General features: G+C 41.2%; 1 protein-coding gene across 1 annotated transcript in view; it reads right to left on the bottom strand.

The window, feature by feature from the left end:
- Positions 1–1,059: 1,059 nt before the first annotated feature.
- Positions 1,060–25,204, bottom strand: part of LOC109926106 (tetraspanin-32-like) — a 25,624-nt gene continuing 1,479 nt past the window's right edge. The window contains exons 2-5 of the mRNA XM_048606873.1: positions 13,824–13,925; positions 7,168–7,254; positions 4,819–4,902; positions 1,060–2,702 (exon numbers count right to left, since the gene is read on the bottom strand). Of these exons, the coding sequence (XP_048462830.1) occupies positions 2,607–2,702; positions 4,819–4,902; positions 7,168–7,254; positions 13,824–13,925 (369 nt within the window). The 3' untranslated portion in view covers positions 1,060–2,606. The remainder of the gene's footprint in view (positions 2,703–4,818; positions 4,903–7,167; positions 7,255–13,823; positions 13,926–25,204) is intronic.

The following is a 25,204-nucleotide window of genomic DNA, read 5'->3' as shown; positions in this document are numbered from 1 at the left end:
GCTGATTATTCAGCAGCTATTCCATAATTGGGCTGCATGTTTAGATACAATATTGTATCTGGAGATCTCTGCTTTAACAATGATAAGAATTTCTGCAGGCTGTAGACATCTGAGCAGGTGCAGCAGACAGTAAAGATTGAATGTTGGCCTTCATAGTGGGAAGATTCAAGTACAGGAACAATGATGTCTTACTGCAATTATACATTGGTGAGGCCACACCTGGAATTTTGTGCGCAGTTTTAGTCTCCATGTCAGTGTTCTTGCTGTAGAGGGAATGCAGTGAAGGTTTACCAAATTAATTCCTGGGATGGCAGGACTGACATACGAGAAGAGATTGAGTCAGTTAGGATTGTATTCACTGGAGTTTTGAAGAATGAGGGGGGTTATCAAAGAAACCTATAAAATTCTAATAGGACTGGACAGGTTAGATGCAGAAAGGATGTTCGAGATGGTGGGGGGAGTCCAGAACCGGGGGTCATAGTTTAAGGATAAAGGGCTTTTTAGGACTGAAATGAGGAGAAATTTCTTCACCCACAGAATGGTAAGAAAGTGGTTGAGGCCAAAACACTGTGTTTTTCAAGAAGGAAATATATATAGCTCTTGTAGCTAAAATGATCAGGGATATGAGGGGGGAGAGTGGGATTAGGGTATTGATCAGTCATCATCATATTTTATGGTGGAGCAGGCTTGAGGGTTGAATGGCCTACATCCGCACCTATTTCCTATGTCTCTGAGTTCTGCACAATGCATAATCCAGCAGGAACCGTTGAATAACGATTGTGAGTGGGAAGTGATTTATCCTCCTCAACCTGGGGCTAAACGTAGCACCACATCAACTGCTCTAATCTAACACTTAAAGGATTAATCCTGGCACATGCTAGGCTTCCCTTGCTCAACACCATGCAGGTGGATCATTGCTGGCAATGGCTTATTGAGTCAAAGGGGGTGGGTGTCTTTGTACTGCGTTTAAGTGTAACAAACAAAATCTCACTGCAGTAAAGTCCATCTGAAGGAGCTGAGAACATCGCATAATTCATCCTTTCATCGTTGGAAACAGCATCGTACAGACGTTACATTGTTTATTAAACATTGGTACTATTCATCTGTCAGTCATGTCATCTCACTGCCTGTGTGTGAATTACACAGTGAGTACCAAACAGTAAAACATTTTAATTTCCAAACAAGCCAAACTTAACTCTTTAGGACAACAATATGAGAATTCCTTTTGATTAAAGGCAAAAAGGGGCATTCCAGCTTAACGAGAATGTGAGTGACATGCAAGGGAAGCATATAGGCTCAGTGAGATGCAGTGGAATGGGAATAAGACTGAAAGGCCACTGAAAGAGTCAACAATGAGAACAGTAGTAGGACAACATCAAAGATGTGGACTAATAGTAAAAGTACACAGTAACAAAAATGCTTTGCTCAGACACCAAAATTATGATGCTCTATATATATTGGAAGAAAAGGAAGTGGTAGTAGCTGAATAACATAAAAATATCACATTGCAGGCCGAAACTCCAGGTCCTGATTAATACACCACAAAGCTTCGCTTCAAAGAGGTTTGTTGGACACTACTACCAAATTCTATTTCATAGTAACAATAATAGGGCAGTTTGCTCGCTGCTCCAACTTAACTTTTCATAAGAATTTTAAAAAGACAATAGTTTCATCTTCAGCTCCTAATATCTATCCATCAGCCTAGCAGCTCATTCTGATCATTAATATAATCGCCCCCTTCCAGCTCCTACCCCATCTCTTCTTCAGCCTAAATGCTTGTTCTTCCCACCCTCCCACACAGGCTTATCAAGAAGAGGATCAATCTTGACAGGTGGAAGCCCATCGATCAGCCTTCCACATCTTTCAATGGTGGAGCAGTCTGGGACAAGGGAACAAAACCTTAACGTTACAGCCAGACCATTCAGGAGAGAAGTTAAAATATACTTCTTCACGTGAAGGGACACAGAAATGTGGAACTCTCTCCCACAAAAAGTTTTTAGCTTTGTTAATAATTTATTCTGAGGTTGTCTGGCTAAAATCCATCAATAATATAAATGGATATGGAGGCACAATAAGTAGATGGAGTTGAGATATAAATCATCAGGGATTTAATTGAATAGCAGACCTCGTTGTACGGAGAAATTTGAGGGGCTGAATGGCCTATTTCTGTTCTTATGTCCATATGTTCCCTCATCCCAGCTGCCAATCCCAGTAAGAAGAATTGCTGAGGTTCTTGCTGTTAATTTTGAACACCATACAGCTGCTTCAAAATTTGTATTTTAAGGAAACTCACATGGTGGCAGATCACAATATCACAGTTTCTTGCCACAACAGCACGAAACAAAGCTCAGCACTCTTTAGAAGCAGAATCTTTAGGTACAATGCATTGAGGAGGGGGCTGACCCATGGGATTTTCTCACAACAGGTCAGTGTGAAGTAGTTATACATTAATTTGCCTTCCTTCAGAATGTGAAAGTAAGAACGTTCAGCACAGAGAATCAGAGCTCTGAGAGGTGACATCTTTCACAAAATCCAGAAAACTCACTTCACGGGGTGTCTCATTCTGGCTGACCAGCACCTAGTTTCTGATTTCACCTCGGTGCTTGCTACTGCTTTGTCACCTGGTATTTGCCTTTTGTGTGCCAATCCTCAGCCAAGCAACCAGCAAAGCAGAAGAAGGCAGTCAGAATCATTCCATAAACCTGGAATGACAACAGAAATGCAGGAATTAATACCAATAATTAGCAATGAGATTGTTAAAAAGAAGTCTTGAGTTCCATTCTATTTCTTTTTTACTTCCTAACCTCTTAATTGTTAACTCCTGTACTTGGTATTAGAATCCTCCATAATGGTGAGCAAATTGCCATTATTTATAAAAACCCTGCTTTGTCCTGTCACTTAAAAATGCATCCCCAATCCCTCAACTGTTTTTTAAAGATTTATTGTTTGGTTTGCATTTCTTTCTAATTAGCCCAAAATCGTATTACCTCCCAGTTCATCTGACACATAATTGCCTACCTTTGTCTAAGCCATTTACACATTTATTTTCAATTAACCACCACTCCATGTTCGTGCCTTCTGGAAATGTTGACATTTTGATTTCTGCTCCCAAGTAAAGTGTCTATGTGTATTAAAGATAAAGTCACCATAGTCTTAAGAAACCATAGAGCTGCTCCCTTATTAGAGAGAAATGACTGGTGGTGATTTAACCTAAGGGTCTCCACACCTTAGGCAAGGGGGTGGTTGAGACGAAGAGTCTGTCATGGTAACTTCAGCTGGTGTGGAAATTGAACTCATGCCTGTTGGCCTCACTCTGCATTGCAAAGCAGCCTCCCTGCCTGTGTATATTGCACAAAATTTGGCTCAAGGATTCCACCGTTCATTCCATCATGTCCATGCCAGAAATGTAAAAGCAAGAAGTGTAAATTTACAAATACTGGCATCTAGGGAATATCAGAGTTTACACAATCTGTTTTCTGTCCTTTAGTCAGTTTGCTGCCTTTGCTGGCAGTGACTGCCTTCATTTTAAACATGCTATCTATGTGATACTTTATTAAAACAACTAGCTCACGTCCTCAAATCCTCTGTTCTGCTGATCAATGGGCACTCAGATCCTGGACCCAGTACACTGGTATGCATACAGTGTGCTGTCAAGATGCTTTGCTGTTTCCTAACAATATGAGTTTTCCAACCAGCCTCTAGATAGGCTTACATGATGGTGAAAAGAAGTACTTACTGTAAATAAATATGTGCACAGTAAAACTGCTTTGGCATACACAGATCAGTGTACCATGGTTCAGGGTCCCTGTGCCTACAGTCACTTTGTGATAACCAAGGTCATCAATGATAAATTATAATTGTGAAGATGTCAGCAAATCAAGCATGGTTCACCATTAAATCAGATCATGGCTGAAATGGATCAGAGCAGTAACAATATATTTGGCTGAAACTCTAAAATAAGTTATTGAGGGTATTATTTAAGTAACAGCAACATTATGTTAAATGTTGTGATGCTTTAACAGCCTGAGCTGGCAAACAATGTAAAAACTATAGGAAGCAGCTGATATATAATAGGTCTACCCATGAAACCAAAAGATGATGGAAAGAATGATATTGCTGAGCAAAGACTTTGCCAATGTCATTTGTTCAGTTGTAAAGTGAACAGGCAGCCATCACACAGGTTCTGCAGTGAAGTAATGGGTGGTTTACATGGCATTTATGGATGTACTACATTGCTGCTCAGCAGATAGGCGGCAACTAGCTGACATAAGACATTGATTCTAATACCATCTGTTGCCACACAAATGATATAATTTTCTTTGCAGTGTTTGCTGGGCAGTATGGTACCTCTTAAAAACACTAAATATTTTCCCTGTTAACGAGGAAGCTTCGAGGTCACTCAGTTTATTAAAGATGGAGCAGTGATTGTTAGCCTTCAGGAATAGAAAATCTGTATGGGAAATAGTAGCCAGCACCTACAGCATATTTGGACATGGGTTATGAGGGTGATTTATAAATCTGCCATTGACTTTAACAGGGAGGTAAAATCATGTAGGTTGAAAACGGTTGATCAATCCACTATCAACCTTTTAAAGCCATTCAGAAATGAAAATTCTGGAGGTTCTTATTCTTCCCAGTGGCTTCCCACAGGTCATGTCGAGTTTATATTTTTCACTTTACTCCATTAAGAATGATACTTAGTCTTCACAGATGATAATAGTCATTAGCATGTATTATCCTGCACATCAGTAGTAACACTTGACGATAACCCATTTTTCTTCAAACTGATATTGCAATGTAGCCCCCGATTGACCTTACCGTCACAGTTCCCACCAATAGTGTCAGTGCTTCAATGATAATCATGAGGCTAGTGATCCGATTCTCCACTGCCTGAAGGCAATCCTAATGGACAGAACACATAGTTATAAAACTCACACCTGAAAGCAGAAGCAATGCCTTCATTCTCAATTTTTATCAATACGTTTCTGCACCAACGAGCTGACCTTACCAGATTAGATTAGTTTGGCTTTTTGTATGAACTTTCTGGTGGTCTCGGTGGGACTCTCACTAGATGGTGGAGGGAGTGGAGCTGCATGGTTAGATGGCAAAAGCCAAAAAGTGTTGCAGTTTACCTGCTGTAATTTGGGCATTTTTTTCAGCATGGAGAGTGGAGAACTGGGTAGAATCAGAGAGGAGCAAAGGGATTATGGGCACAAGAGAGGGGGGTGCAGAACAGAAAAGTCCAAATTTTATTTTGGGTGCAATCACAGCTGCCGTTCTGGGAAGGCTCCTCATCTCATTTGTGCTCATCACACCCACTGTTGCACTTGGAACCTATAGGTCTAGCATTTCCATGTTCAGTTCTCCAGTTTTCCCTGGGATTTTGAGCATCCACCATTATGTTAACAGAATTTTGTGAATTTAAATTCCACTTAATGATCTGAACTGATTATCTAGGTTAATGTATCGATGCACTACCGAGGGAGTACTTTATTCCAAAAGATGCCATCCTTTATGTGAGATATTAAACATAAGATAACCAAACCTGTCTGATAGTGATCTGGTAACACTGTGCAGAGAAGTATGCGTTCAGTAATGTGAGCAACTATGTCCCTCAGTCATCATCATCAAAAAAGTTTTTAATTTCATTATTGTTTGTGTGATTCTGACTATGTGTAGAATGGCTGACAAGTTTGACTGCACAACAATGTCACTGCAGATCCAATTTATGAACTAGCAATAGGCCACTTTGCCCTTTGAGCCTGCTCCACCAGAGCTCCAACAATTGCTCAGGTATAAATATAATTGCTTGGTAATACAGAAGTTGAACATCTCTAAAAGGAGACAAGAAGTCTAAGCTCTTCGTCTTCCACTCATCGAGGGTATGATGCAAAACTTGACAAAAGGGACTGCATTTATATATCATGGACATCAGTACCCTCTTCTCATGCTGTATAAATTGGTATCTCTTTCTTCAACCAAAAACAGAAAGTGCTGGAGAAACTCAGCAGCATCTGTGGAGAGAAAAACAGAGTTAATATTTTGAGTCCAGTGACATATAATTAGACTCGTCTGATCCGTCAGGCCAGATTTCAGTCTGGGATCTGACTTGTCCAGTAATAACATCGGCTGAGACAAAAACACTGTCCCTTCTTGTCACTGTCTATTATTTCCCACATGAATACCTTTTTCTATCAGCTTGTTTCTAGCCTTTGATTACAATATTGTCCTAAGTTTTATCCCTTCCCCCTACTATTTAGTTTTGCCTTCTTCCCTGGTTATTCAGCTCATTAGAATGTTATTTCAGAGATATAATAGATACCAAGACTCCTAAGGTTAATTTAGGACTAAGCCCTAACCACTGGAGTAAGTGTATGCTTGATCCTGATATTTTTTGGCAGTTTTTGGAGGAGATGGAAGGATGTGATTTTGGTGTGGGTTAAAACTTCCTCTTGCCAATGATAAGTTGTGGGGTGGGGGACTTGTAGTGTGTGTTCTTGGTTCCTTATCATCAGTGGGGCCTAGCATTAAACTGGAGGTGGGTAATGCTTAATGAGATTCAGATGAGTGCAAGAAAAGGTGGGGAACTAGAGGATGGGAGTTAGTATAGGACAGAGAAGATATGGCAACCAAAATAAAGCTAAACTTAAACATATTTTTCTATATATGGTACCATGTAAAAGGGTTAAGGATTACAAAAATAAGTTCTCTTGGGGAAGACAAGAGTTCCCAGCCTATGTGGGCAGCCACATACCTGACATTTGTGTACAGTGTTGCAACTCAACTCATGTCCCTATAGCTGTGTCTAATCCTGAACATGGTCCCTATAGATATATGTAATCCTGCACATGGTCCCTATAGCTGTCTGTAATCCTGGACATGGCCCCTGTAGCTGTCTGTAATCCTGGACATGGTCCCCATAGCTGCCTGTAATCCTGGACATCTTCTCTATAGCTGTCTGTAGTTGTGTTCATGGTCCTTGCGACTGTTTGTAATCTTGTTTATTGTCCCTATAACTGACTGTAATCCTAGATATGGTCCCTATAGCTATCTATAGTCTTGGACCTGGTCTCTAAGCTGTCTGTAATCCTTGATATGGTCCCTATAGCTGTATGTAATCATGGACAAAATCCTTAACACTCTCTTTAGTTATAGTTCGTGCCATACCTTTAGATGAGTACCTTCTGCAAAGCATGTTTCATTCTCCACACTACTGTAGTGACTAAATGTTGAGTTCTTTCCACAGCAAAGAAACTATGAGAGAATAAAAAAGGATTGTTTAATTAGCTATGCCTCATGACAAAATACTACAGATTTGGTAGTCCTGAGATTTGTGCAGCATATGAATTCAGAAATTTGATTAAATCCCATGGTAAAAGTGAGGCTTCATAATTCCTAATGATTCAGGTTTGAGTAACTTCTGACTGTGTACAATTTCATTGATACATTTCTAAACTTTTATTCCGTGCTTTAGAATTGAAAGTTTGAAAGCATTCGGTTTTTTTCCCCTTAATTTCCTCACTTTTCTTTTCTCTGATCCTGGAAGCTCTGACTTTGTTGTTGTCATTGTCTGTGCATTGGTACCTCTTCTCGGTCTTCATATATAAACATAGAGAATGAGTAAGATATTCATATATTGAAAGCATCACAGCCAGACATAGTTACTTCATGCTTCAACACCCACACACCACATACATTTGAATTATAGTCAATTCTTTCCTAATCTAGGGCACTAGTACCAACTCTGCTATTCCAACTATGTTCTTAATTGGATCTCCTTACTCAGCAGTGTCCAGGGATAGAGCCTGGAGTTTCTGGCATCTATGTCTTTATACCATATAGAGCAGTGCATTTACCAACAAAGCCATCTCAAATGCTTGTATAAAATCTGAAATTGCAAAGTCCTGGTGGTCATGTGGGCCATTCTATTTGAAAAGCAAAGGTCAGGATTTAGGGAATGTGTGTGCATGCGCCCCAGGATCCATGTGCCACAACTTACAATTAATAAAACAACGCAACAGAAAATGATTATGCTGCTTAGCAGCAACTTTCTTGCAAAACAGTTATGTTAATGAGGTGCTATAGGAAAGGAATGGTAACTTACTGCCAATTCACTGGTTTGCTGAATTTGGATCCTTGAAGCTAGTTACACCATTCATAGTTCAATAAAAATGTGTATTTGTCTTTTTCAGGAAAAGGCTTTCAGCTTATTGAAATTGTTCCTTTTGCTGGAGAGGTGCCAATTTTGCACTTCAGCATCCCTTGTTTACTGCACTTGCCAACAGTGTTGATGATTTCAATAAATGAACTTACAGTAAACAACATGCTACAGACAGTAATTCCGCTGAAGGGATAATAGTGCACTCCATGACTTAGAGAAAGAAGGGAGTTATTCTGTCAGGTACCTCTCATTGATTCTGAGGCTGTATTCACAGACCAAGGCGCTCCTAGTTGGTCATCTCAGAGACCTGTTTTTGCCACTAAGGTGTCACTGAATGAGAGAAATGTGTTGCAAATTATTATATCCCTTTGCTCTGAAGGCTAACACAACATTGAGATTTACGAGGAGATAGTAAGAACTGCAGATGCTGGAGTCTGAGATAATACAGTGTGAACCTGGAGGAACACAGCAGGCCAGGCAGCATCAGAGGAGCAGGAAAGTTGACCTTTCGGGTTGGGGCCCTTCTTCAGAAAATTTTCCTGGCCTGCTGTTCCTCCAGCTCCACGCTGTGTTATCTATTAAGATTTATGACACTGATTCACTCTGAATCACTGCAGCTGTATAGGGCAAATGATATCCATTTACCCAGAATAGCGGGCTTAGTTGTGGGCTTCAGAAATGCTTCCATTAAGTCTATGGCCATCACAACTAGAAAGAATTTCCACCCCATTAATGTTTGAGTCGTGTCTAACCACAGACAACTTTGAACGCAACCTAAAAATACTCTGCACTAACCATCCATATTGTCCTCATTATGCAATAGTCTGCCTCTTTATTTGGAGGGATGGATTAGAGGAAATTATAACCCTATCTGCCTGACATACAACCCAATTTCTCAGGGCATTTCCATTATTTTCTATTTTATCCAGATCTCCTGAGCAGGCTGCAAACACTTTTGAGATTCTTCTTTACATAACGAGATTAGGGTCCAATCACATAATTAGGTTTCAACTCCCACTATTACGGTGGGAATTTCAAATTGGCATAAGGTAATATGGATTAGTGAGATAAATGTGTGGCTCAAAGACAGTTGTGGGAGAAATGGGTTCTGGTTTGTGGTGCATGAGCACCGGGCCTAGGGCAAGTGTGATCCAGACTAATGGGACAGTCTGCACCTGAACCGTACTGGTACCATGTTCCTGTCTACTAGATAACTAGGGAAGTAGAGATCATTTTAAACTAAGACTCTCAAAAGTCACAAACAAAAACAGAAATTGCTGGAAAAGCTCAGCAGGTCTGGCAGCATCTGTGGAGAGAAATTAAAGTTAACATTTTGGGTCCAGTGACCCTTCCTCAGAACTCAGAACTCTCAAAGTCAGATGGGCAAAGTTCATCTGGATGAGGAGTTCATATAATGTTTTCAGGATCATTTCTTATATATGCTCTGGAGCCAACCAGAGAGCAGGCTATACCCGACCTGGTACTGTGCGGTGAGATAGGATGGATTAAGAGTGCCTGCTGACACCCACGATCTGATGATAAAATCCAACTGCACATACCCACCTCTGATTTTGTTTTTAATGCACAATATAAAGTCAATTTTCAATTGGTTTTTAAAAACTACTTTATTTAAGGTTTTTAAAAAATTTTCACCTTTATATGTTTTCTGTATATTCTTTTAATTTTTAAAGGTTTATTAGTTTTTCTATCATTCTTCATTTCAATTTATTTCTGAGATTTCTCTGTTATTATCCCTGTTTCTTCATGTCATCAAACATAGCCATAGATTAATGATCTCTTGGTGAAGGGGCCCTAGGCAGCAGCAACCATAATATTGATGAATGTTACATTCAGTCTGAGGGAGAGAAGAGTAGGTCTGAGACTTTGTAAAAAAAAACTTAAATAAGGAGGTTATAAGCACTTGAAAACAGAGCTGGCTAAAGAGAATTGGCAAACTATGTTAAAGAATAGTTGGATAGAGATGTAGTGGCAAACATTTAAGGTGATTTTTCAAAATATGCGGAATAGTTATATTCCAGTGAAAAAATTCCAAGGGGCAGACTCACAATCTGTGGTTAATTACAAATGTTAAGGACAGTATAAAACAAAAAGAATAATTGTCAGATAATTGGGCAGGATGTAAAAATTGCAAAGAAAGAGAGAAAATAAGAGTACAAGAGAAAACTTGCCAGTAAAATAATAAGATAAGAGTTTCTATAAATGTTTGGATGACTCCTAGGCTGTTTAGTTTTCTCATGCTGCTGATTCGTGCAAAGTTAAGAGAGAAAAATAGATGGCATCCACATTGCCATCCAGGATCATACTTTCAAGCAAACTATTTGACTGAATAGAAAGAAACCCTCTCCCTTAGTTGTCAAATAGAATGTGACAATTACGAAGAATCCTAACAAATTTTCACTGTTGCCTCAAAACATTTGTCACAGTGACCTCCTCTAGCCAGCTCTAATTACTTGTTATGGGTGTCTCCCGGTAGATGCAACTTCCATGTTTATGTTGCATTCTCAGGGAGGAACTGTGAAAAAAGCCACAAGACACAATCTTTGTGCATCTGGCCAATATGTCATCTTGAGACAGCCAACTGTTGCTCTCGACATGTACTTTCGTCAGAATCTACTTGCATGCTGCATTGGCATACAGAGACAGAGGGTGGAATTTGAAATGTTTGATCCTAGAGTACAACATAGATGCCATCTATTTCTCCCTTAGCTTTGCAGAGATCATGAGAGATATGAACAGCCCCAGAAGTCATCCAAAATGACTGAACTCCCAGCTTCAAAAATGTCACTGACTGCATATGCAGGAGAACACAGCTCTGAATAACCCTCCAAAAATCTCTAGTTACAGCTTAGAAGTTGATTGAGATAGTGAAGTTGAGTTGCTCTGACAGCTATGGAACAAACATTTCAACTGAAAGTTGCAAAATGCACCCAGAATTTCACAGTGAAGGTAGCATCTCATTCAGTGTCTTGTAAGATATGTGCCACTTATAAACAGATATTGATGGCTGTTGTTAATATCTGGTTTTCCTGTAGTTTTATATGCTTACTGTTTTACTCTTCATTGCTCTACTTTGCTCTCCACTGTTATTAAGAAGGCAATAACGGAATGAAAATAGGGAAACATATACTGCTCAATAATATCCTTCTATGAGCAGCATTAAAAATATGTTCATGGCCAGATAGGCTCTCATTTTGACAGTTGTGAACTGGCAATTTATAGTTTCCACAACAGAGAAAAAGGCCAAAGATACAGCTGAGTATGAAGTGAAAGTATTCCAAGTACCCATCGGATCTCTAAATGGTTCAGTTCAGCCAGTGTGCCCAGTTCCTTATGCAAGATTTATTTATGTGTGTTGTAACTTGGAAGAAATGATATTTAATGGGGCACAGGTGCCAGGAATTCCTCAACTCATGCTCCCTGTTTTTGAATTATTGGCAATTTCTGATGCTGTGTTAGCATTCTGCATTAGTATGAATGCTTGTCACTGTTAAATCACCCAATAGCTACTAAGCATGAGCCTAAACAATGTGTGTTGGCAGGGTGAATCCAATTTCAAAATATGCACCGAGGCCTTTGCTAAATCAGCACTGACCAGGACTTTATTCTGAGCTGCCCTTTAAGGCCTTAACATTCTGAAAAAAAATAGCTCACATTTTGCAGTGGTGATGCAACCTCTGGAATCTGCACATGTGCAGTGAAGTCTCTAGAGATGACAGCAATGTTCCACACAGGGTGTAGTATTGAAACACCCTGCCCACTGATGGCAATCAAGTAAATCCCTGAATTGAAGAAAAGTTACCTTTTTGTACCGATATTCCTTCTGCATAAGTTACACCATGTTGCATGAGGTGTAACTGGTCTTTAACAATGTAGTAACTGCATAAATACTTATAAAACATCTCTGGCCTTAGAAAGTCACTTCTTTATTTGTAGAATGTCAAATTTCTCCACGATGATACATTTTTAAAACACAAATATTTTAAGATTTTGTCCACAATATTTCAGATTCCAGCTTAACCCCATTTCTCAATCATCTATTTAACTTTCTATAAAATTCTACATTAAAATTGAAAAACCCTGTGTGGTTTTCTGTATTTCTCTCCCTGTTTCTTCTTGCGTAAGGAACTGGATGGACATACTGGCTGAACTGAACCATTTAGAGATCCGATGGGTACTTGGAACACTTTCACTTCATACTCACCTGTATCTTTGGCCTTTTTCTCTGTTGTGGACAGAGGGTCAACAGCCAGCATTGATACTGGACATCTGTATATTCCCTTGACTTGGTTCCAGATTCAAATTGACATTTGAAAAGGAGAAATTCACATCTGAGAGAGCACTAGATCTTTACAGGCAGTTTTCTTTGGTTCCACATGTATGTTGACCAGGCCCAACTGTACCTCAGTATCACCACTCTCAACCTTTTCATTGTATCTCATTTGTTGCCCATTTGTCCAACGTCAAATGCTGAGTAAACAGAAACTTATTTAAAATAAATAATGTGAAGACCACATCTTTGGTTGCTACCTCAGATGATCCCCTAGTCATCTGCTCCATCCCTTTCCCTGGCAAATGTATGAAGTTGCACCATACCACTTTCAACCTCTATGCCATACCTGACTTTGTAGTGAGCTTCCTATCACATATCTCCTCCATCACCAAGATCTCCTCCTTCCACCATGATGACAACAGTCACCTCTACCCCACCCAAGCTTATCTGATGATGAAACCTCTACCAATGCCTTTGTTACATCTAGACATGATTATTTCTTTATTTTCCAGGCCAGCCTCGCACCTTATACCCTCCACAAACCTGAGCAACTCTAAAGTTTTGTTGCCTGAATCCCAACTTGCACCAAGTCCCATTCACCTATCACCATGTGTTCTAATGTACATTGAATTCCAGTCTAGCAGTCTTCTCATCATATTTCAAACATCTCAGTAGTCTTGCCCTTCTCTATGTATATAACCTCCTCCAGCCCACAACCCTCCCAGATTACAACAAAGTAGCTCAGTGGTTAGCACTGCAGCCTCACAGCACCAACAACCCAGGTTCGATTCCACCCTTGGGAGACTGTCTGTGTGGAGTTTGCACATTCTCCCCGCCTCTGCGTGGGTTTCCTCCAAGTACTCCGGTTTCCTCCTACAGTCCAAAGATGTGTAGGCTAGGTGGATTGGCCATGCTAAATTGCCCATAGTGTTCAGGGATGTGTAAAATAGGGGGATGGGTCCAGGTCAGTGTGGACTTGTTGGGCCGAAGGGCCTGTTTCCACACGGTAAAGATTCTATGATTCTATAATTTTGGCCTCCTGGGCTTTTCTGATTTTAATTCTTCCACTTGCTGAGGTACAGCACTCTAGAATTCCTTCACTAAGTCTTCCCAGTTCTCTACTCTGGCTCCCCCTTAAAATTTGCCTCTTTTAGTCATCTGTCCTTGAATCTCCTTACATAACTTTGTGCCAAATTTTGTTTGATAATAGTACTGAGAAGCACTTTGGGATAGTTGACTGCATCAAAGATGCAGTATAAATGCAAGTCTTCATGTCAGATTTCTGCAATATTTAAATTTTAAAATTTCCAGTCAGTATCTCTAAAACAAACATCTGATGTGACAGTAGAAACAGCTTATGCCGGTACTTACAGTTGAGTGAATGGCTATCAAATCCTGTTTTGAATTAATGGAACTGTTTCTCATGAAATCATCATATAGAAAATCATACACGTCCTTCACTGCACTCTCCACCTGGTGAGATCAATTGTATTCAAATGTTAGCCACCACACAGACTTGTTTGGCAATAATGTGAACATTTAAAAAATATAGCTGTACTTGGTTTTGTTGATATTTCTTCCCCGTCCTCTCCTCCCCGTCCCTTCCCTGGAAATGAGTCATGGAATGTGCCCAAGCGCTCCACCTAATGTGCTCTGAATAGATTTGTTTTTCTGTATTTGAGCACTCACACAGACCAGATGTTCTGTTTAAGTCTCTTCCACAGTTTAAGCACACTTACAAACAACGCCAGTAAAAATAATTATGTTTACTTTTGTCACAACAGCAGCAAACATCTTCGGAGAAGTTGCATCGACTCAGTTTTCAACCTCTCTCCATTCATGTAGACCCCATGTCGGGATGGAGTGAAGAAGGTGCTTTGGCCTTCAGTTCCAAATGAGGAGCCTCCTTTAGTGCACCTCCTGCAGAGGCTCTCTCTGCATCATAAGCGATGCTGCCCATATGTATATTCTCAGTTAATATGAGCAATTAGCTATTTTTAGCCTTTAATGTCAAGTTTGTTGGAATGTCTTGATTTTCCACCTCCCAGCCAACGCTCACTAGGCACTGCTTTCATGCTCTAGTAATCTTTTCCAATTAGGAGTTAGAGGTCTCCATTGGAAGATTTGTCATTACCTGGCCTCTCAGTTGCCAGAGCAGATCCTCCTGTGCCATGGTCAAGCCTAATGCTATTTTTCAAACTTAAATAATCAAAGTTCTGCATTATTACAAAGGAACCTTCGTCGAGAATAACACAGTAATTACCCTGAAAAACAGGATAAAGTGCTTGCTTCATTTTGCTGATTATGAAAAGAAATTGCTGAATGTAATACCCACTTCCTAACAACACTGTGGGTCTACCTACGCCTTCAGGACTGTGATAGTCGTGTTTGTAAGACACATTGCCGCTTTCTCAGAGGAAGGAATAGGCAACAATTGCTGGTTTAATCAGCGATACCTGCATCCTGTGAAAGAAACACAAAAATTGTACAGAGGAAGCAAGGCCCATACTGTGTTGAACAGAAGGGAATCCTCTTCAAAAGTAGATAGTCTAATGAGAAAGGTGGAACAGAAAGGCTTAGCTACATTTTCCAGTCTTACACTAGGGAACTTCCCTTCTTTACATTGCACAAATCTTGAACAGATCTTCTGAAAGCATCCATCATATTTTCTTTAAACTTGACTCACAGCTGGGTTTGAATCTGTCACTAGAATTAACTAATAGAAAAGTTAGTAAAACAAAGTGGATGACAAAATAAATGTTTGAGGAGCAAATGATGTCTGGGAGCACAGCACATGGAACCACACTCCAGCTGATGGCCTGTGAAACAGGGAAATGGGAAAAGGTTGACTTATTTGCCTGAGACCATCAGTTCAGTAAGGGTGTTAAGGCTGAAAAAGGTCTCTGTCACTTTCCAGGCTCAAATGACTGCATTCAAATGAGAGCAATATGGGTGCTGCCTGCGAAGCACTTGTAGATTTTGTATGATGCTGTGCTGGTGCTCAGTTATGCACTGATCAGATAGGATCCTTCTCATATTTGCATGGGCCGTTGTGGCTATAGAACTGGATGGAAACATGGGTATCAGCAACCATCCTTTTGCTTTTGAAAGTCAGGAATTGACAGCCTTATTATTTTGTTATTACTATTTGGTGGGAAAGGAAATTAGGTTTCTTTTCTGTTGAGTAAAACATTGGGAACCTAGTGATCCTGCTGATGTCCAGTGCACAAACCTAATGAAACTTTGACATAAAAGCCGGCAGTTGTAGTTAGCTAAATGACCAGTTGGTGCCATGTTATGTTGCATGTTGTCTGCAGGTCCTTCTAAAGCAGATGTAATAGCTCTGGGCGCAGTGAACCTCTTTTGTTGCCAAGTAGATGTGTCTGGCCCTTTAACCATAATGCATCTCTAACCAACTGTTCTAGACAGTATAGTTTTTATGCTATCTGGCATCTCCGGTTGACCCTGCTCTGTGGCTCCTTTTACTACACTAGGGAGTACCAAAAGTAAAATTGATTGTGGAGAATAACAGCAGTAACACAATATAGTGCAGCTTCCTTCAGAATCCTGACATTCAAGGAGCTGACTCAGTTACAATGACTGTTTCCTGCGAGTTGTAGGAGCATGTTGCACATGCACTGCAGGAAGACCGGAATTTCATAGTCCGGATTCCTAAAAAACAATGACTTGTCCAAAAACACCTTATAGTCAATGAAACTCATTTAAAGTGTTGTAATAATGTAATGTAGGATTAATTATTCAATGAGCAAAACAGCCTAATCATTTCATTACAATACTGCACAGCTTTCTCAAACCTTACATGGGAATTGCACTTTCTTAACTCTGCTGTCCTCCTTTTGGAATCATTCTCTAATCTTATTGCAATTTCAAAGCTCTATTCCTGCTGTTAATTTTATGCAGGCTCCGGTCCCATGTTCACATCTATATAGATACCCTGCATTGATCAACATCATCCAGGTTTCTCAACATTTTTATTTCTGCATTGAAATCAAGAGCAGTTAAGTGACTCTGTCCTCAGAAGTTAGAACTTGTACATAGAATCGCCTCGTTGCTCCTCCAGCAATAGAGGCTAGGATTGGGATATCAGTAGTGGTTCCAGATTAGATGTCACTCACTAGGTTAGCAATATTAATCCTGGATTTAGACTGATCTCAGTTGTAAGATTTGTAATGAATTTAGATGTGTATGGTTAGTAGACCAGCACATATATGCACTAGTACATGAATGTCGATCAGAAGGGCTATTAATCCTGGTCCAAGCCAACTCGTGTATCATTAATACTCCTGAATGTGTGCATGTTTTAATTACTAGAATATCAGTACCAACCCTGGAGCTATAATGCAGTGACTGATCCTGGACATACACTTGTATCAATATTGGGATTGTCTGGTGTTACTTGGATGTGTACAGAGATCAATAATTGGCGTATTAATGCTGTGATGCACTGGTATTGATATCAGTAGCAGAAAGTTTCAGTATTGATTCTGCACCTGCATTAGGACAACCACCTTCAAACATTTGGCAGTTTTGGTTGATGTCCCCAGCATCTCAGATATCAGTCTTCAACTAATTTGATTCACTCCACATGATACAGAAAAAGTGGCTGGAGGCACTGAATACTGGAAGAATTTGGCCCTGGCAACATTTTAGCAGTGGCAATAAAGACTTGTGTTCCAGAGCTAACTGCGCCCCAAACCGAGCTGTTCCAATACAGCTAAATGCTCAACTGGAGAGGTGAGATGAGAGTGAGTGGTCTTGTCATCAAGGCTTCATTTAACCAAGTAAGGCATCAAAGAGCTCCAGCAAAATCGGAGTCGATGGGAATTGAGTGAAAATTCTCCACTAGGTTAAAGTCATACTGAGCCCAAAAGTGGTTGTTCAAGGTCAATCATCTCAGCTCCAGGACATCACTACACGAGTTCCTCAGAATAACGATCAGCTGCTGCATAAATAATAAGTGTCAAGGTCCCTTACCTCTGTCATCTTGCTGACGGTGCTGACCATCACTGGCTACAGTAATAAAATACAGGTCCATGTGTATGTCCAGCAGACACTAAGGGTGCTGCACTTGGCTCTCTATAACAGCCATCATGCTGTCCATGAAGACAGCCAGACGCTTACACGTCAGAGGCAGTACAAAAAGAGTTAGTGAAGTCCTCCACCTTTAAGTCAGTGCCCAGTGCCCACAACAAGTTTGCCTGTTGCTCCAAGTTGATAATTGTTAACATCATGTGTCCTTTCCTGCCTGGGGCTGAATGGTGCCTGGTAAAATGGTGTCTGGCAGGTTTCCGTGTGTAAGCAACCTGGGATGTTCCTTCCTTGGCCAACAGTATAGCTGGCATAGTGAGGCGCTCACCAGATTGTGCTCCCTAATCTAGTCTAGCAAATTTCCATAGGAGCTGTACGTATCTGGACCGGTGGAGGTTGGAGGAAGCTGCTTTGCCAGTGCTTCCTCGGAGGGGTCTGAGGGTCCTTCCGCAGAGGAGAAGGAGGAGATGCCTTGCGGGGCCAGTCTCTTCAGGGCAGAGACAATGCATGTTCCATCAGTGTTTACTGGAGACAAAAGAGAGAATGTATCACAACAAAGAGTAGAAACTCAGGCGTGTTAAGAGTACATTCCTAGTGGCTGTAATGGGAGAACAGCACACCAACGGGCAACGATCCTTACTTAGCAACAATCTCATGAAGTTTTGAGCATCACCAAAGGAATGGTCGTGGTCCTCACCAGCTAGAGAAAGGATTTTCTCACCGGAGAGGGTGAGGAGATGGACATTGGGTGCCATTTCACATAATTAGCTTTTTCAGCTCTAATGTGGGTGGTTTTCTTCTGGAATGAGAGGAAAAGAGAGATTGAGTGAGATGAAAGTGGATGGCCCAGCTGCTGGTACTGGTGTAAGTTGGGGAAAAGTGTTCCGAGAGACTGAGGTGGCAGCACAGAGGGTTAGCAGTGTGGGTGGGCTTAGGTGGGTGAGAGCACGTGAGGGAAGATAGTGCATACAATAATGAGAGGGGTAGAGCATGAGCCCTGGCAAGGAGATGGGTGTGGTAGCAGAGAAAACTCTGTGTGAGGTAGCAGAGAGAAGGGGATGGCACTTACCCTCACACAGCTGCGCGTTCCTCCAGACAACGGGTGGCTGACAGCCCTTAGACCAGGGTCTGGGGATGTGGTTTCCTCTGCCAGGCCTGAAGGAAGAGGATGGCCCTTCTCTTGCACTACTCATCCATCAGGTCCTCCTGTCTGCAAATCTTGGCGGGGGAGGGGATGGGTGGGAAATTTATATTTCCTCTGCTCTCCAGGTTGAGAGCAATTATTCAGATTCAAACAACGTACACAGCAGCATCTGGGCTGACAGCATTCAACCTGATGCAAAGCTGCATTTTAAATATTGTGCTGGCTCCGGAACCCTGGGATGTCCCAACTGCGGGGAATACATTTGCCTGGGATGTCCCGAATGTGGAGAATACATTTGCCTGTGGTGATAGGGTAGATTTGATGAGGGAGGCACCACAGAAGCATGGTGCACACCTAATGAGGTCAGTTTCAGTAACTAAAGTGTGAAATCTCACTAGGGCTCATGGAGACAAACCCTCCATGAAACTCACCAAAATTGACACAAAGCTAATTTTATGGAAAAATCCAACCCTTCACAGCTGTATATTCCATAAAAACACAGAAATTAGAGTGAGTAAACCCCCAATCCAGCTTTATTGGATGGTCTGCTTGAAGAATCTCCTGTCAGTCTTCACAAAGCAAAAATCAATTCAATCTCCGGTTATTAATGATGACTCACAAACCTCAAGGAATTTATTAAGCAAGGCCCTGAGCCAAAGACTGCGCATTCACATTAGGCTCTGTTAGTAATAACTACTGAGTGAAGGCTGTTAGAATTACACAGGCATAAATCCAGGACAGTCTGTGAATCATATCATCAATTTTAACAGCACAAACAATGGTTAATCAAGGGTTTAATTAATAGTAGGTGATGTCCTGTAGGGTTGCTGTGAGCAGTAGGCAGTCTGGTGTCAAATTCAGAACTGTTGTTTTGTTGTATTTAACTGGCTTTAAGGCCACTGCGCAGGTACATTTTGTGAGGAAGCGACATACCCTGAGATCAGTCACAGGATAAATGAGAAATAGCAGATCCTTGTAAATTTCCAGTATCTACCCAGGTGGAAATGCCAAATTATCCAAATGGAAGAAAAAGGAAGAATGTTTTAAATATAGTTTGAGAATGTAGTGATTGTAACGAGGTCAGCCAGGTGGACATCACAGAATATGAGTTCTCTGATTGGGGCTGTTAGTCTGGTCTGAAAGATAAAAAGAGAAGTGTTAGACATTCTGACACTCTGAAAGCTGATTCTGAGGGAGCTGGACCAGCATCATGGACTTTCCACTTGTAAATAAAGGACGATTAGGTGATGGGACACCAGCCTCTTGGGAGTTATTTCAGTGGCGATGAGAGTAAAGTACGTTCCTGAAGTAACTCGCTTGCAACTCATGTTTGAGTATTTCTGGCTTCATGCCGTTATTTGTCAAAGACAAGGCCCGGTATGTGGAAAGAATGCATTATTTTTACTGGGCAAAGGACACTGGGGCAGATGTAAAGCAACGAGTAATTCCCGAGAGCTTGTGGACCTGCAGCTTTTATGGTTATTAGGAGTCTGACTTTCCCTGAGACACCAGATACTAAAACCTTTCAAGAGTTGTTGGATTGAGTTAAGGAATATTATGACCCCAAGCCTCCTCTAATTTGTCTGTCGTGGCAATTCAAGAACCACGGAAATCCGTATTGAGATTTTGGGAGGTTAAGACTATTGGCAGAAGCATGTGGCTTTGGTTTAATCCTTAATGAGATGCTCAGAGACCAGTTGGTATGTAGGATTAAGATGTAACTATGCAAAAGATCCTACTAGCTGAAGTCCAACTAGACTTCAAAGAGGCACTCTGACTAGCTTTATCATTGGAAAATGCAGCAAGTGGAGCACGAGTTGCAGGGTATTCTGATAGAAGTGGACATCCTCGTCAGACTGACTGACCTTGGGGGACACCACTTGAGTGAAAGCAAATTGCATAGCCTCACTCAGGACACACCCTGAATAGAAAGACTCTAGGTCAGTCCATAGCAAAACCCCAAAAAAAAAACAAGCCTCAGCCAAACAGTTAAAACTTCCTTCAGGATTTGGACCAGCAAGCCATTGTAGTTCCTGCCAGTATGCAGACTAGAGACAGTAAAGGAGTGCTACTAAATCTAACTTGAGTAAGAGAACTCCTAGGCCGGTATCCAGGAGAGTGCATGCCCTGGAAAGTCCCACCTAAATCTGGTTTAGAACAGCTAAACTGCAGAAGCATGTGACTTTGGTTTAATCCTTAATGAGATGCTCAGAGACCAGTTGGTAACGTAGGATTAAGATGTAACTATGCAAAAGATCCTACTAGCTGAAGCCCAACTAGACTTCAAAGAGGCACTCTGACTAGCTTGCAGGGTATTCCAGGAGAGTGCACGCCCTGGAAAGTCCACCTACATCTGGTTTAGAACAGCTAAATTGCTTAGCAAGTCCAAATCAGAACCAATCAAAATAAAAGTCTGGTTAGATAGTCTTCTGGTTCTAATGGAGGTTGATACCAGCGCAGCTGTATCAGTGATTGCAGAACCAGGCTTTAACAAAATTTGCTCTGGAGTCCAACCCTTAAGTTGGCGCAAGACCTTGGCTAGACTGAGAAGCTATAACGGGGAACCTTTACTGATTAAGGGTATAACTTCAGTTCCAGTTTCTTATGAGGAGCAGCTGGTTCACTTACCACTGATTGATTGTAGTAAAAGGCCTGGCCTGATGGGGTGAAGTTAGTTGAGAGATTAGCTCAACGTTTTTTGATTTGAAAATGGCTGTTTTTGTGAAGTCCTAATTAAATACCCAGAAGTCTTCCAAGGAGGTCTAAGGAGTATCAAAGGAGCCCAGGCCACCTTGCATGTGGACCAGGAAGCAATCCTAAGATTCTGCAAAGCCCATCCAGTGCCATTGAATAGAGGCAGAAATCAGAAGGCTGGAAAGCGAAAGAATCATCAAACCAGTTGTGGAATGGGCAGCACCAATTAAATCGATTTTGGAGTCCAATGGGTCGGTTCCCTTTGTGGGGAATTTAAACAAACAGTAAACCACTTTTGGCAGCTGGATAAATACCCAATCCCTCGTGTAGAGGATCTATACGCAAAGCTGGCAGGGGAGCTGTTGTTCACGAAGCTAGACATGAGCCATGCTTACTTGCAATTGTGGTTAGATGAGGATTCCCAGAAGTATGGTACAATTAATTCACATAAGCATTTGTACCAATATACGAGACTGTCATTTAGAGCAATGTCAGGCTGTGCAATTTTTCAGTGGACGATGGAGAACATTTTGCAAGGTTATCCTAGGTTGCCATTTATCTAGATGATGTACTAATAACAGGGAAGACCAATAAGGAGTACTTAAAGAACTTGGACATAGTCCTTAGACAGTTCTCCCAGGCTGCCTTATGCCTAAGAAGGTAAAAAAGTGTGTAATAGGCACCCCAAGTGATCTACTTAGTCTACAGAGTCGACAAGACCAGGTTATACCCGTTGGAAGATAAAGTGAGAGTGATCAAAGGTGCCCTGGCTCCCATGTTCGTACTGGAGCTTAGGTCTTTCCTTGGCTGATGAATTATTGTGGAAAGTTCCTACATAACCTGGCCTCCATCCTGGAACCTTTGCATCAACTGTTAACAAAGGGTCTGCTTTGGAAATGGTCTTGTAGCCAAGCCACAGCTTTAAGGGAAGTGAAGGAACAGATATCATCCTCTAAGGTGTTGGCACACTATGATCCCAAATGAGATCTGGTATCGACATGTGATACCTCCCTGCATGGCATTGGGGTTGTATTAGCTCATGATGGCCAATGAAGAGGAATGCCTAATAGCGTATGCACCCAAGGCTTTGGCTAATGCAGAGCATAAATATGTCCAGCTAGAGAAGGAAGGTTTGGCAGAACATATTTGGAGTCAGATTGTTCCATCAATACCTTTATGGATGTAACTTTGTAATAATAATGGACTACAAACCCCTACCAGGTCTACTTAAAGAGGATAAGGCAGTGCCGCCAATAACTTCAGACCAAATTGAGCAGTGAGCTCTAATACTAAGTACGTATAGTTATAAGTCAGAACACTGTCTGGGAGGCCAATCAGCAAACGCAGATGCATTGAGCCATCTCCCACTGGCAGATATACTACTGGTGGGACTGACACTGGAAGAGACCATAATGGTTTTAGATTTTCTGGACACACTTCCAGTCACAGCTGACAATATCAGACTTTGGATGCAGAGAGATCTGGCAAAACTGAAGCAGCTGGTGGTGATGGGAGAAAACAAAGGGCAATCACAATCAGATTTTAGGACCCAGAGAGACCGGATCACAGTCGAGGCATATTATTATGGGGAGCGAGGGTGATTGTCCCGGGCAAAGGTCACCACCAGATCCTGGCTGAACTCCCCCAGGGTCATCCAGGGGTTTCCAAAATTAATATGCTGGCAAGAAGTTATGCAGAACACTTTTCTATTCTTTTAACTACTTCCTTCGAGAGATAACTCCTAGTAATGTTTTTCCCCATGTAGAAACAAGCTATTCAACCTAATCGGTCCAGACTGGCGATAATGGTCCACACAAGCTTCTTCCCATCTTTCCTTATCTAAATCTATCATTATAACCCTCTATTTCCTTCTCCCTCATATGCTTGTTCAGCTTCCCATTAAATGCATCTGTACAATTCACTTCAATGACTTTCAGTGATTGCAAGTTCTACCTTCTCCCCACTCTTTGGATAAACAAGTTTCTTCTGAACATTCTACTGGATTTCTTGGTGACTATCCTATATTGTTGGCCTCCAGTTATACTCTTTAACAAAGAGAAAACATTCTTTCCGTATGCATTCTATCAAAACCCTCCTTTCATAATTTTAAAGGCCTCTATTAGGTCACTAAAGACTTTATTCCTCTTTTAGTTTGATTAGTCTATTTATTTTTTTCAATCTTAACTGTCCTACTTTTATTTATCTGCCTGTACAGGATTTTACAATTTGCTTTATGTTTCTCAACAACTTCATTTCATATTTCCTCTTTGCATTCCTAATTCTTCTTTGACGGATTTCCTAATTGCTCCTTATTCTCTCTTATAATGCTGTTCCCTGCTGTCCATGTATTCGGTGTATGCTTTCCTTATCTTCAATTTTTCTGTTATGTCTTCATTCATCCATGGTTTCTCATTAGGTTTTAGTTTACTACTGCTTCTCAGCAAAATACGATTTTCCTGAACTCCACTGAACATCACGTTAAACATTTCCCTTTAGCATTCTATGTTATTGTTAGCAAATATTATTGTGCATTTTATTTTCCCAAAATCCTATTCCCAGTCAGCAACCCAAATCAACTTTTCTATGATCCATTACCCTGGTCTCTGCCATGCTCTTATTCTTTATAGTATGGTCCCAAAAGTCGACATGTTCCTTAATATATTCAAATGTTTCTTCCTCCACCTACATTCTTCTGATGAGTGTTTTGTAGGTTCCCGTTATAGGTGTGATCAATCCATCATCTCTTGTCTGTATCCACATAGATTCTTTTTCTGTATTACTCACGGTTGTCACTTTCTGCGTGATCATTATAAGGTTAACTACACCACCTCCTTTATTCCCTAGGCAATCTTAGCTGAATATATTATGCCCTGCAATGTTTAATTCCTAGTCCTGATTTTTTTGAAGTCATGCCTCAGTAATCCAACTAAATCTGGTTCCAAACTTCTTATAAGTGGCTCCGGTTCCCCTGTTGCGTTATAGATAATGTGTGAAATTGCTGTGCAGGCAGTTCAATTTTATTTAATAAGCCACTTTATTATTAATTATATGTTTAATCTTTTAAAAGTGCTCTAGCTAATTATGTAGTTCCTTAATATAGTCTGTCCTGTGTTCTGCCTTCCTGTTTCATTTATCTTTAGGCTTGTCCCATTCCTCGTAGATCTCTCTCTCTCTTACTAGTTTGAGGTCTTTACCTCATCCCTGTTCACACTTTCTGCTGAATCAGGAAAGCCAGAAGCTCATGTTTTCCTCTGGAGCTGTCGAGAGAGCAGCAGGAAATTGTTCTGGATTCCACTTCTTGCTCGCAGCCAGCAGCTTGAGAGGCTCCACAGCTGTCAGGCAGGTCAGCCTGCAGCACCAGGCCACAGCTGCTAAGCAGAGAAGAGGGGGAACAAGATTAGCTGAGAGGGCATCAATGAATTAGAAGTAGATTTTACTGTCACATTTACTCAAGTATAGGAACACATGAGTACAGTGAAAAGCGCACGAAGTCGCCATCCTCCAGTGCCATCTTGGTCACAAAACCAGAATACAAAAAAAAAGCTGCAATAAAGGAAAACAAAAAGATTTAAAAAAAAAGTCCAGATATTAAAATCTAAGCCTTATCTCCCTAAAGGTGTTTGGGACAAACCAATGCAGGCTCACGGACCTTGTCACGGCCGGGAGTCTCGGTCAGCCTATGATCACCAGGAGGACCTGTGTTCTTGCTGCCATAGACGCTGGTACCTCCAATATCTGGTCACCGCTACCGTCCCCGAACACCAGGAGGACCCCCTTGCTGCCACTAGCGTCCCCTAACACCAGGAGGGCCCCCTTGCTGCCACTACCGTCCCCGAACACCAGGAGGGCCCCCTTGCTGCCACTA

This window comes from Rhincodon typus, chromosome 17 (assembly GCF_021869965.1).
Source record: "Rhincodon typus isolate 14 chromosome 17, sRhiTyp1.1, whole genome shotgun sequence".
Lineage (NCBI taxonomy): Eukaryota > Metazoa > Chordata > Chondrichthyes > Orectolobiformes > Rhincodontidae > Rhincodon > Rhincodon typus.
This window is presented reverse-complemented; position numbering and strand designations above follow the sequence as displayed.